This window comes from Zootoca vivipara, chromosome 10, assembly GCF_965207765.1.
Source record: "Zootoca vivipara chromosome 10, rZooViv2.hap1.1, whole genome shotgun sequence".
Taxonomy (NCBI): domain Eukaryota; kingdom Metazoa; phylum Chordata; class Lepidosauria; order Squamata; family Lacertidae; genus Zootoca; species Zootoca vivipara.
In genome coordinates this window covers 17655250-17667952 of record NC_142593.1, presented here as the reverse complement: position 1 = coordinate 17667952, position 12703 = coordinate 17655250, and the positions used below count along the sequence as shown (strand labels likewise).

The following is a 12703-nucleotide window of genomic DNA, read 5'->3' as shown; positions in this document are numbered from 1 at the left end:
GGTGAAGCATGGTGGGAGTTGTAGTCCACAACATCTGGACGAGAGAAGATGCGCTTCTGCTCCTCCACGAACCACCTTTTTGCATTAACAAGGAATCAGATTTCTTGGTTCACATGGGCGCTGCCATTTTTAAATATCTCCTGGGGCGCAAGTGAGAGCTCAGCTGCCGGTTCAAAATGGCCCCACCACTTACATTTTTCATTCTTAAAAAACGGGAAGGCTTCTCTTTGCTTTTACCACCTTTTGTTTGGAAGTGCTCAAGCACCTCTGCATTTAAAGGGAAGGTCTCAGTTCCACCTTCAGAGGGTCTATGCCAGTGAGGGCCAAACTCCCCCCCCAGCTGTTTTTGGACTACAACTCCCATCATCCCCCGCTAACAGGACCAGTGGTCAGGGGATGATGGGAATTGTTGTCCCAAAACAGCTGGAGGGCCGAGTTTGGCCATCACTGGTTTAGTTACAGGTAGGTAGCCGTGTTGGTCTGATGTAGTCGGGGGGGGGGAATAAAAAAAATCCTTCTAGTAGCACCTTAGAGACCAACTAAGTTTGTCATAGGTATGAGCTTTCGTGTGCATGCACACTTCTTCAGAACAAGTGTGCATGCACACAAAAGCTCATACCTATGACAAACTTAGTTGGTCTCTAGGGTGCTACTGGAAGGAATTTTTTATTTATTTTTTGTTTCATCACTGGTTTATGCAGTGTTTCCCAAACTTGGATCTCGGACTACAATTCCCATCATCCCCGATCATCGGTCCTGCTGTCTAGGGATGATGGGAGTTGTAGTCCGAAACAACAACAATAACCTATGGTAGGCATCCCCAAACTTCGGCCCTCCAGATGTTTTGGACTACAATTCCCATCATCCCTGACCACTGGTCCTGTTAGCTAGGGATCATGGGATTTGTAGGCCAAAACATGTGGAGGGCCACAGTTTGGGGATGCCTGACCTATGGGGACCTAAGTTTGGGGAAATCCTGGTCCATTGAAACCGATCGTTAGTACTGTAAGCTGCGCGGCTCGGAGGTGGTGGTGGTAGTGGTGGTGGTGGCTGCTTGCTCCAGCGAACTACAGTTCCCAGAATGCAAAGAGCCAACTCGCGCACGCGCTCTTCCTTTGCCCTTTGGCCGGCTTCTTCCCCGCTTACCCTCTGCGCTGTGCAGGAGCTGGGGAGGAGTGTCTCTCGAGTTGCCGAAGCAGCATGTCCGCTCCGTTGAGGTTTGACGGGCGGGTGGTGCTGGTGACTGGCGCAGGGGGAGGTAAGCAGTAGCGACCTCGAGGGCTTTAAAGGTTGCTTCTTAGCTACCTGCCCGGGTGCAGGTAGGAGGAGGCTGCCTGCAGGGTCTGCAGACGTGGGTCCCACTGCTGCTAGGTGTGTGCTGTCAATAGCCGGCTGCAATTTCTTTGCGATCTTCTTTTTGGGGGTCGAGGCTAAAGCTGTGCGCTCTTACCTGCGAGCAAGTCCCGCTGGGATCTGCTTTTGAGTAGACGTGTATTGGGCTGCAAAGATCTTCTATGCACTTGCCTAGATTTCGTTTTTGAGTACAGTAGACACTTTTGTACTGGAAGATCAATCTAGTTTCTGGCAGTGTCGACGCAGATTCTTCTGGAAAGCTCACGCACACAGTCTCCTGTCGTTTGTTCAGTGAAATTATAACCCTTTTATATGCAGCTTTTTATATATATACCTGTTATGGCTGACAGGCATTCATTGTCCTTGTGTGTTGATAGTGTGAAACTAGGACTGGCGAGACCCAGAATCAAATACTCAGTGATGAAGCTCCCTTTCGACTACGTACTTACTGCCTCCGCCTAACCTGCTTCACAGGACTGTTGAGAGGACAAAAGTAGGGGAGAAGTTAATCACGCTCATCTCTTTTAGTTCCTCAGAGGAAAATATAAGTAACGAAATAAATAACAACCACTAGTGGCTTTGCTTATTGCCACATCGGTTTGCAGTGAATTATGCAAGTTAAAGATGAAAATTATAATGTAATTGTTGCTGACATGGGACTGCAAAATAGGACATTCTGGTCCTTTTACCCCCCGCACCCCACCCTGCAAAACGGCTTTTGTTACAATAATGACAATTAAAAAAACTTTGGAGTAAGTTGCTAAGTTGAAAACCTTTTCAACTCTAGGCCTATATTCTTAAAAAAGGTAGGAAGTGTTCCTAACGTCACTTCAGAATACAGTATTGCCTAGATCCCTGAGATTGTGGGTGGGAATACGTGAGTTTCAAAACCTTCCCACTCAGGGATGAAACAACTCCCAAGGAAGATGATAAACATGCATAACAAGCCAAGCCTGTGTTTTGCAATATGTACTGCCACTAACTTCTTAAACCAGTCAACGTATAGGTGCCCTTAATGCAAAGTATGCTGATTCTAGAGTTAGTACCAGTGTTTTATCCTTCTATATTAGAATAATAAAATCATCAAATTGTATAGTTGGAAGGTATCAAGGGTCATGTAGCCTGAGACTCCTTCAGGAATCTCAGCTAAATCATATATGATTTAATGACTTTGCTATCATATCTTTTCGGTTATTATTAAAGCCATATATCTGAACAGCCATCTTTTCAGAGTCAATGATTGCCAGCTTCTAGTATAAATTCCTGTTATTGCTTAAAACATAAGGGAAGATTTGCTTCCTGTATGGGCTGAGTGAAATCCAACTATTCAGCCTCACTTCCTTGCCTCAGAGGACATGACTGGGAAGACTTGCCTCCCTTACCTCAGATAATAATAAATAATTTTGTTATTTGTACCCTGCCCATCTGACCGGGTTGCCCCAGCGACTCTGGTCAGCTTCTAACATATATAAAAACATAACGAATCATTAAACATTAAAAGATGACTTCAGTGGGCTCTGATGCTAGGTAAAGGTAAAGGGGCCCCTGACCATCAGGTCCAGTCGTGTCCAACTCTGGGGTTGCGGCGATCATCTCGCTCTATAGGCCGAGGGAGCCAGCGTTTGTCCGCAGACAGCTTCTGGGTCATGTGGCCAGCATGACAAAGCTGCTTCTGGCGAACCAGAGCAGCGCACGGAAACGCTGTTTACCTTCCTGCCGGAGTGGTACCTATTTATCTACTTGCACTTTGATGTGCTTTCGAACTGCTAGGTGGGCAGGAGCTGGGACCGAGCAACGGGAGCTCACCCCGTTGCAGGGATTCGAACCGCCGACCTTCTGATCAGCAAGCCCTAGACTCTGTGGTTTAACCCACAGCGCCACCTGGGTCCCTAAAGCGCCACCTGGGTCCCTAACTGATGCTAGATAGGCAGAGGATAAAATGTATAGGCTTGCGCACGTCAGGAAAATTCCTGACATGTCCTGGTTCTTGGGTGTAAAAATGGCATCGAGGGAATTTTGCCAGGGAGAACCCGGATGTATGGCAACATGATGGGAAAAGCAGCGGGAATAGCTCACTATTTTGGGGGGTAGGCCAACAATTTGGGTTTGTTCCTAAAAATAGGTCAACATTTTTGGGGTCTTCCTAAAAAAAGCTAAACAAGTTTGCGTGTGTCAGGAATTTTACTTTTTGTAATTTGGCAACCCTAAAAAAGGCAACACCTGGGAAGACCAAGAATGAGGGCAGGAAATGCCACCTCAATGATCCTGGCTCTAATAAGGTACTTTAGTGTTTGTTTTGTGAGCATTTTTTGTAAGGGACTTTGAGAGCTTCTCAGGGCTATAAAGTGCACTGTAAGTATTCTTAATCCACAAAGCATTTTATGAACTGGCAGGTTTAGTCATTCAGTTCTGGCTTAGCGTCAGCACCAAGGATACGGGGACATTGGACATTAGCTGATGCCTGCCTTGGTGGATGCTCTCTCTCAGTGCCCCTTGAGTCCCTCAAGTGGAAGTGCTGCTAAATATGCCAGCCTCCTGCTTGTGCACACTTGTGTGCTTACCCAGAAACAGCGGTGACACTGCTGTATTGTGAGTTAATGCTTGAAAGCATTTTAAAGTTGCTCTTTATCTTAGGGTAGAGAAATGGCTCCCAGCCCATTTTGGTGCCATTGCCGCTGGGTAAGCCAGTAAAAGAGAGGAGGGCATTTATAGCCGAGCTGCTGTGGGGAGTGGGATGGGGGGAGTGGAGGCACTGGAGAGGCCTGGTTGCCCCCACCCCCTCCTGTCCCAAAATCTGATCCAATTAAGCAAATTGCAATTAATTGGATGAGTTTAAGGTAAAGGGACCCCTGACCATTAGGTCCAGTCGTGACCAACTCTGGGGTTGCGGCACTCATCTCGCGTTATTGGCCGAGGGAGCCGGCGTACAGCTTCCAGGTCATGTGGCCAGCATGACAAAGCCGCTTCTGGTGAACCAGAGCAGCGCATGGAAACGCCGTTTACCTTCCCACTGGAGCGGTACCTATTTATCTACTTGCACTTTGATGTGCTTTTGAACTGCTAGGTTGGCAGGAGCTGGGACCGAGCAACGGGAACTCACCCTGTTGCGGGGATTCGAACTGTCAACCTTCTGATCGGCAAGCCCTAGGCTCTGTGGTTTAATCCACAGCGCCACCTGCGTCTCTTGTATAAGTTTAGTCGGTTCATTATTCACCTGAATCTTGCTAAGTTGCTGCATGAAACTGCTGTGGATCTTTTTGCATGTGAGGTGTGGGAGTGCAGGTTTGGAATAAGGATTCTTGAGCAAGTTGTTCAGCTAGATCAGCCAATCAAAAGAAGAGTTAGAAGAAACCGAGGGAGGGACATGAATTGTCCATAATTAATAACTGGCTTGAGATATGAGTTTCGTCAAAGTAAAGTACGTTTTGCCAGGGCTTTGTTACCAGCTTTGGCACAAAGATCAGTTGTGGGAGAAGGTGTCTGTGTATCAGGCCACTTCAGGTTTGCTAGTGAGTCACATTAGCAAGTTATTTGGTGCCCATTGACTAGACAAACTATGGAATAACCAAGATGCAAGCTTCAAAGAGGGTAACTGTCACAGCAAAAATCTCAAAGAGTCTAATGACACTGCAGAGTCTAACAGACCTATTGTGTCATAAGGTTTTTTTAAAAAATTTTTTTGTTAATTTTATTTATGCATTTTTCAGTTTACACTTTGCCGTACATGCATGCATCATCTTACCTTACTACTACATAGACTTCCCAACCTATCCCTCATTGACCTCCTAGCACATTTTCTTTGATTCGCTACATTGCCTTTCTTTTTCTACCTTTTCCATCCCTATGATTCACTTACTTCCCCCCTGCTTTATGCCCACTTGAAAATTTGCCTTGATACCATCTCTTTTTAAATATTCTTGAAAGCAATCCCACTCGCTTTTTATTTTACTGCATTTTCATCCCAGTTTCTTATTTTTGCCATTCCACAAATTCTATTAATTTGTGTAACCACGGCTCCTTTGTCGGAGTAATCCTTTCTTTCCTGCTCTTTGCGTAAACCATTCTTGTGTCATAAGTTTTTGTAGACTTCATTTTCTTTGCTGCATTTAATTTACCACTGAACTCACTGTTTACAGTTATCCTTGCATGCACCATGTGTATATCCTGAGTTATAGGCAGTGCTTTTTTTTTTTTCTGGGGGGACGCAGGAGTACACATACCCCTAAACATTTTGTGAATCTTAAATATGGCCTCATTGAGGGGCAGTTTTACAATATGAGTAGGAAAATGAGAGTAGCCCTACACATTTTTTAAAGAAAAGAAAGCACTGGTTATAGTTATAGAATGCATCTGATTAAGTGGACTATAGTAATAAGGAACAAAGGAAAATACCTTATACCAAAGCAGATCATTGATCTGTCTAGCTCAAAATTGTCTATGCAGACTGACTTCTGCTCTCCAGGGTTTCAGATCGGTCCTACATGGAGATGCGCTGGGCAACCTGGTATCTTCTACATGCAGATAAGATGCTCTGATCTATGGCCCTTCCTGAAATGTTCAGGAAGTCCACAAAAGCTTATGCCGGAATAAATTAGTTTTTAAAGTTGCACAGGGCTCTTTATTCTCCAAGATGCATATAAATGTTAAAGCTGCCAGTGTCACAATGCACTTGATAACTGAATAGGGCATTGATTCTATTCACAGAGCGTTTGTTGGAAAAACAAGTTCCCACAGATACGCTGCACTGGTCACTTGCGAATAAACAATTCTAATTTATAAATGCTTTTAAGAAACCTTAGATTTAAGAACACTGCACTACCAATGTATCTTTTGTTGTGGGGGGGGGCATCTCAAGAGTGATCTCATGAATTAGCCCAACAGTTGGATATCATGGGTTGTTGAAGTTGTGTGTTGTTATTTTGCTTAGCCAAGTGCCTGTTCAAGTTTGTTTTTGAAGCCACTTCATTTGTATGAAAAAGGGCTTCAGGTTCTGTCTTTGCATTCTAAAAACCTTTTACAAGGATCAATTAATTCCCCCCCCCCCACTAAAATGGCTTTTGTAGTTCAGTTTTGTAGTTCAATTGTCCATGGGATCAAGGCTGAAATACAAATAGGAGAAGGACAATTGGATTCTGTTACAGTGCTGTTGTACATGCTGAACAAATGGTCCCTACGGAAGAAAGAGTTTTTGCCTTTAGTGCAATATGAGGAAGGCAATCTAATGCTCCAGTCCTAAACTCCCCTACCTTGAGAGTAAGCCCCAGGACTTACTTCTGAGTAGACCTGGTTAGGATTGTACTGCAAGGTTGCAATCTCATACCCACACAGTCAGTGGGATTTCTGTGTAGACAGGCGTAGGATTGCATTGTAAATTTATTTGTTGGCATCCATCTGTCTCGAAAGACAATGGACTGTGCCTCTGGGGGTGATCAAATTGCTGAAGAATCACAGCGCCTGCTGCGGCTGCAGAGACTGGTAACTTGTAACTGCTGCCTCTTGCATTGTTTTTGCTGCGTTAGCAGCACTGAAGTGACCTCCCTGGGCAGTGTACATGGAGGTACTGGGCTGCTCAGACAGCAGGACCCCTCTCTCGGTCTTGCTGATGTGGTCCAAAGGAAAGCAGAGCAATCATTTGGACACGGGTGGCGCTGTGGTCTAAACCACTGAGCCTAGGCCTTGCCGATCAAAAGGTCGGCGGTTCAAATCCCTGCGACGGGGTGAGCTCCTGTTGCTCAGTCCCAGCTCCTGCCCACCTGACAGTTCAAAAGCACGCCAAAAAGTGCAAGTATATTAATAGGTACCGCTCCGGCGGGAAGCTAAACGACGTTTCTGTGCGCTGCTCTGGTATCGGTGTTATGTTGTGCCAGAAGCGGCTTAGTCATGCTGGCCACATGACCCGGAAAAACTGTCTGCGGAGCGGACAAACGCTGGCTCCCTCTGCCTGTAAAGTGAGGTGAGCGCCGCAACTCCAGAGTTGTTCAAGACTGGACTTAACTGTCAGGGGTCCCTTTACCTTTTTACCTGGCTGCAGGAGTTGCCAGAAGGAGGCGTATAAGACGCCACCCCAACTGCCTTGGGGACTCTGCTCCATATTTGTGTAGTGTTTACCCTTCAACCTTTTCTTTTCACAAAGATGTCTCACAAAGCAGCAGGTATGGATTCTTCCTCGGGCTTTACTCCCAAAGCCTTTCTCATGAATGAGTATCGCCGCTATTTTCGGTGAAGATGAGCAAACACTCTAAAGTATGGTGGCCGGAAATGAACATACACTTGCTGTATGTTCAGAAAATATATGCATCAGAATATGTTTTCAAACTACTTCCCCCACCACAATCTCCATGACGGAGGCATATTCTAAAATGTTCACTGATGTTAAACTTAAACTTGCAAGGCTACCATATTAACTTGGGAAGTAGTAGATTAATCTACCTAGTTTATTTTCCTTCACTCCATCCATCTTCCCAGAATGAACCATGGCTGGCTAATTTCCTTCTCTACCGCACAGCTTAGCTACATAGATAGTTCCAAGTATTTCTGCAGATGAAAGGACTTAAGCGATTAGCTTCTTCTGGGATAGCCCTCCTGGGAACAGGATCAGCAAGTAAGCCAGGAGTACTGATGACATTCGCTTTGGATATCTCTCTCTGAGCCTCTGCTTAATTCCCTATATCAGATGATTGTACAAAACATGGATGTGAAGCAACTTCAGAATAAATGTTCCTTTTCTTGTTGGGTCCACACACACAGACTTGACTTCTTTTTCAGTTTTTAAACTGTTGAGATTCTAAAAGAACTTCTTCTTTTTAATCCCTGGTAGGACTGGGCAGAGCCTATGCCCTGGCGTTTGCTGAAAGAGGAGCTTCTGTGGTTGGTAAGTTATTTACTTTAGTTCTTTTGCCAGCAACCTTTGTCATTTGTGATTTAAAACGCTGCAACTTGTCCCAGCAACCTTTGCACTTCATTTATTTATCTATTAATCGTTGCACTCCTTACTTGTGGAGATCCACTGTTAAGCTTTTCCAGTTTAATTTCTCTGACCTAGTTTCGATGGCAAGACAGCTAGGGGTTTTACATAATGGCATACTGGCATTTGGGTAGTACATCTTCTTGCCCACGGGCACTACATGTTTATGGGGAACCAAGTGTTAAGTTGGAGTGGTAGCTAGTTGCTGGAAAAGAAATGTTTCCTGAAAACAAAAGCACTTGTGGTTCGCACAATGCCACATGCAATATTTTAGAAGAGTGTTGTGTGTGTGTAATTGCTTTCATGTCATGTTAATGGAGCTCATGCAAGACTGCGGGACTTTAGTGATTAATTGGCTTGTTTTTCATAGTTGGGCAACAACAACTTCATGTGATTCATTAAAGGGAACCAAGTAGTTTCTGAGTGTGCATATATGCACATAGGTTAGGAGCATACTGGAACATACTGGAAACTCTGGAATGTGTTTAATATATTGGAGGATAAACCAAGTTATGGAAGGATTTAAAGACAACAGCAATATAAATGTGTGTTATGGATTAAGTCCTCTTTAGCTAGCGACACTTCCAAGGCTTAAGACTACATACTAAACTAGGAAATAAAACTCACTGCATTCTGAGTAAATTATTTCTGATAATCATTTGTGTTCCATCTTGAGTTGGCAGCAGCAGACTCTTCCTTCTACTCGTTGGGGCACTTTTCAAATTACACAACTTCTAAGGGTTTGTTGAATTTTCATGTAGCTTTACATAATTTGAAACCTTGAAATCTGGAGCAAAGCTCTTAACACATGGCCAGAGAGCTCTTTCATTGAGTAGCTGCAGTTTCCCAAGGATTGCAATTAGATGCCTTTTCAATGCCTGTTTAGCAAGAACATCTTGAGCTTCGGTTTTAGTGACAATGGACAAAAGTTCACAAATTGTGCAATTTTGAAAGAAAATGCTATAGCGGGAGTGAGTTGAGCACATTCTATTTAACACTCCACTCTGTGTGTTAAATTTGGAAGACAACCATACAGTGGTACCTCGGTTTATGAACACAATTGGTTCCAGAAGTCTGTTCATAAACTGAAGCGTTCATAAACTGAAGCGAACTTTCCCATTGAAAGTAATGGAAAGTGGATTAATCCGTTCCAAACGGTCCGCGGAGTAACCGTTCATAAACTGAAGCGAACTTTTCCATTGAAAGTAATGGAAAGTGGATTAATCCGTTCCAGATGGGTCCGCGAAGTACTTAAACTGAAGCGTTCATAAACTGAAACATGGGTGTAATTGGTTCCGGAAGTCTGTTCATAAACTGAAGCGTTCATAAACTGAAGCGAACTTTCCCATTAAAAGTAATGGAAAGTGAATTAATCCGTTCCAGATGGGTCCGCAGCGTTCATAAACCGAAAATTCATAAACCGAGGTGTTCATAAACCGAGGTTCCACTGTAATCATAAGCCTAACCATAGTTAGGCCATTTGAACACCACAGCAAACTGCAGTTAGTGCTAAACAGGAAAATGAAAGGGAAGGAAGATTGGAGGAAAAGGAGGTAATGTCTGAGAGGATGGCAATTTGATCATGAATTGAGTCAGTGACAGAAGTGTTGGTGGACCTGAATTAAGGCATAGAGAACATGTTTTTCAAATGTTTAGGTAGCTCAGAACTAAGCAGAATTGCAGGCTTCGTTAGCGATGTAGCCAGGAATTGCTATCCTATTTGCTAATGGCAGTGGGCAACTCTAGAAGTTGATAAATGGCAATTAGGAAAATAATATATATCATTCATATTTTTCTACCAAGCAGCTATTCTGATTTGCAGCTCACACATTTACGATACAATCTACAAGTCCTGTTTCGCATTGCAAACTGCTGGTTGCAGCCCGGGTTGGCTTTCTTCATCGTTTCCGCTGCCGCAGCTCCAATAACCAGTGTGACACGCTGTTTAAACCAAGCAGTTGTCAAAGCAGCTACAGCACTAACTGCACTAAAAGCTTCAGAAACGTGTGCAGTTCCTTTTCATTTTAGCTAACAGCTGCTCTGAATTACGGCTTTTATTCTGGAAGTGGTTAAAGTTGTTTGAAATGCGAGCCTTCGTCATTTTTAATGTAAGAATGTTCAAAACATACTCAAAAACAGAGGCTTTGCAGCAGTTAGAACAGAAGCCTAGTGAACCAGACCTTATACCCTTCAGTACAAGGTTTCCAGCTCCTTCAGTCTAGTTTAACATGATACACTTTCAAACAATTGTTAGCCTTGGGGAAATAATCCTAGACGTTTGCAGGAGAGAGGACTCGGAGATCTATTGCTATTACCTCAGGTCTTGTCTTTAATGCCATATGTTTTCTGCATAACTGTCAATGTTTTATAAGTGGAAGACCAGAATACTGCAAATATATTCAGCGCATAGTTTCTATATACGCATAGTTCATTTATGAGTTGTGCAAGTCTCGGTCTGAAGGCACGTGAGGCCTTGCTGCGCTTAAGCGAGTCTGCGACTGGTTAGTGCCTGGTTGGGTAACAGCTGGGAATCTCATGTATACAGCCTTGGGGTCAGTGATGGAAGGCAGGTGGCACCATAAACATAAAAATGAAATAAATAAAAATAGTCTTTCAATGCGTCTTTCCAAAGATGCCCAAGTATGCAGGCCCTGTATACATGAAGGAGCGTCTCCACCCCCGTGGTTCAGCCCAGACACTGAGGTCCAGCTCCGAGGGCCTTCTGGTGGTTCCCTCACTGTGAGATTACAGGAAACCAGGCAGCAGGCCTTCTTGGTAGTGGCACCCTCCAAGTGGAATGCCCTCCCATCAGATGTCAAGGAGATAAGTAACTATACAACCGTTAGAAGACATCTGAAGGCAGCCCTGTATAGGGAAGTTTTTTAATGTTTAATGTTTTGCTAGGTTTTTGTATATGTTGTAAGCCGTCCAGAGTGGCTGGGGCAACCCAGTCTGATAGGTAGGGTACAAATAATAAAATTATTGTTATTATTAAGATGGCTACTTGAAACTGGCACGAAACAGAAATATAATCCTTGCCTGTCAGTCCATCTGTCTATCAGCTACAGAGCTTACTGGCCTCCCTTACAATTAATCAATACCCATTTTGACATTTGGAATGCTAATACAGATATGCATGTTTAAGCCTCTTACAAGCAAATAACCACCAGTTTTTAACGTTAGAAGTGTTTGTATAAATAGGAACATTCAGTAAATCTATTCATTAAAAATAATAATGGTACCCACTTGTAATTGGTATATTTCTGCTGTTAGGTCATAGGAAGAGCCCTTAAATGATTTTGACTAGAGGTCTGTTTGATGTCTCCTGTGAAATCTGCTTCTTTAGCTTTTGCGATCTGAGCATGTGCTGGAGCTTCCTCTGACACGACTTTCTTGATTTCAACTTCAAGGCTACTGCAGAATGAATTTTGCGGGGGGGGGGGAGAGGGTGTGAAATCAAGAATTAAAATTGACAATACTCCCTCTTGTAAGCTCTGTTTCAGAGGACATTATATCGCCTCGGTCTCTGGAAACCGCTTTGATTTTTTTGGGTCATTGCATTAGAGTTGGCAGTCTCGAAGACTATTCCGCTCTCCTTAGTAGCGATAGCTGTGCTTTGACCAAAGGCGGTATGATTTTGAATACCAGAATGCAATCCTATACCTTCTTAACCCACTGAAGTCAATGAGACTTGCCTCCAAGTAGACATATATAGGATTGCACTGTAATTAAACTTGAGATACAGTCGTACCTCAGGTTAAGAACTTAATTTGTTCTGGAGGTCTGTTCTTAACCTGAAACTGTTCTTAACCTTGGGTATCACTTTAGCTAATGGGGCCTCCCGCCGCCGCCGCACCATTTCTGTTCTCATCCTGAAGCAAAGTTCTTAACCCGAGGTACTATTTCTGGGTTAGCGGAGTCTGTAACCTGAAGCGTCTGTAACCCGAGGTACCACTGTATGTACAGACTTTTTTCTTCACACTACCCCTCTTTCCTCTCCTTCTATCACAACTGAAAAGAGTGAACGATACAATCAGAACTTTAGCTTACTGTAACATTCTATAGGTTCCCCTTACATTTGTTATTTTATGCAATTCTAGTTCTCTATTGGTTTCTAACATGGTCTACTTGGAAGTAAGTCCTATCGAATTTAGTGGAGCTTACTCTCAGGTAAAGCAGGGTTGGGTTGCAGCCTTAGCCAACACTTAGGCTAGTAAAATGCTTTTAAGCAGATCATGAGGTGTCTGCATAAGGATATTAATTTTATGCTATCCCCTGATTCTGTGTATCTTTCAGAACAAATTTTTATGGACACCTTTTTAATGTACTTCATTAACGCCTGAGGAATTATTGACCGCAGAGGCAAATTTTAAATTGCATTATTTT

The 12703-nt window shown here is 43.6% G+C and overlaps 1 protein-coding gene across 1 annotated transcript in view; it reads left to right on the top strand.

Moving 5' to 3' along the window:
• The first annotated feature begins 1158 nt into the window (after window positions 1-1158).
• HSD17B4 (hydroxysteroid 17-beta dehydrogenase 4) overlaps window positions 1159-12703 on the top strand; it is a 76956-nt gene continuing 65411 nt past the window's right edge. Inside the window, exons 1-2 of the mRNA XM_035099591.3 lie at window positions 1159-1258; window positions 8171-8224. Of these exons, the coding sequence (XP_034955482.3) occupies window positions 1201-1258; window positions 8171-8224 (112 nt within the window). The 5' untranslated portion in view covers window positions 1159-1200. The remainder of the gene's footprint in view (window positions 1259-8170; window positions 8225-12703) is intronic.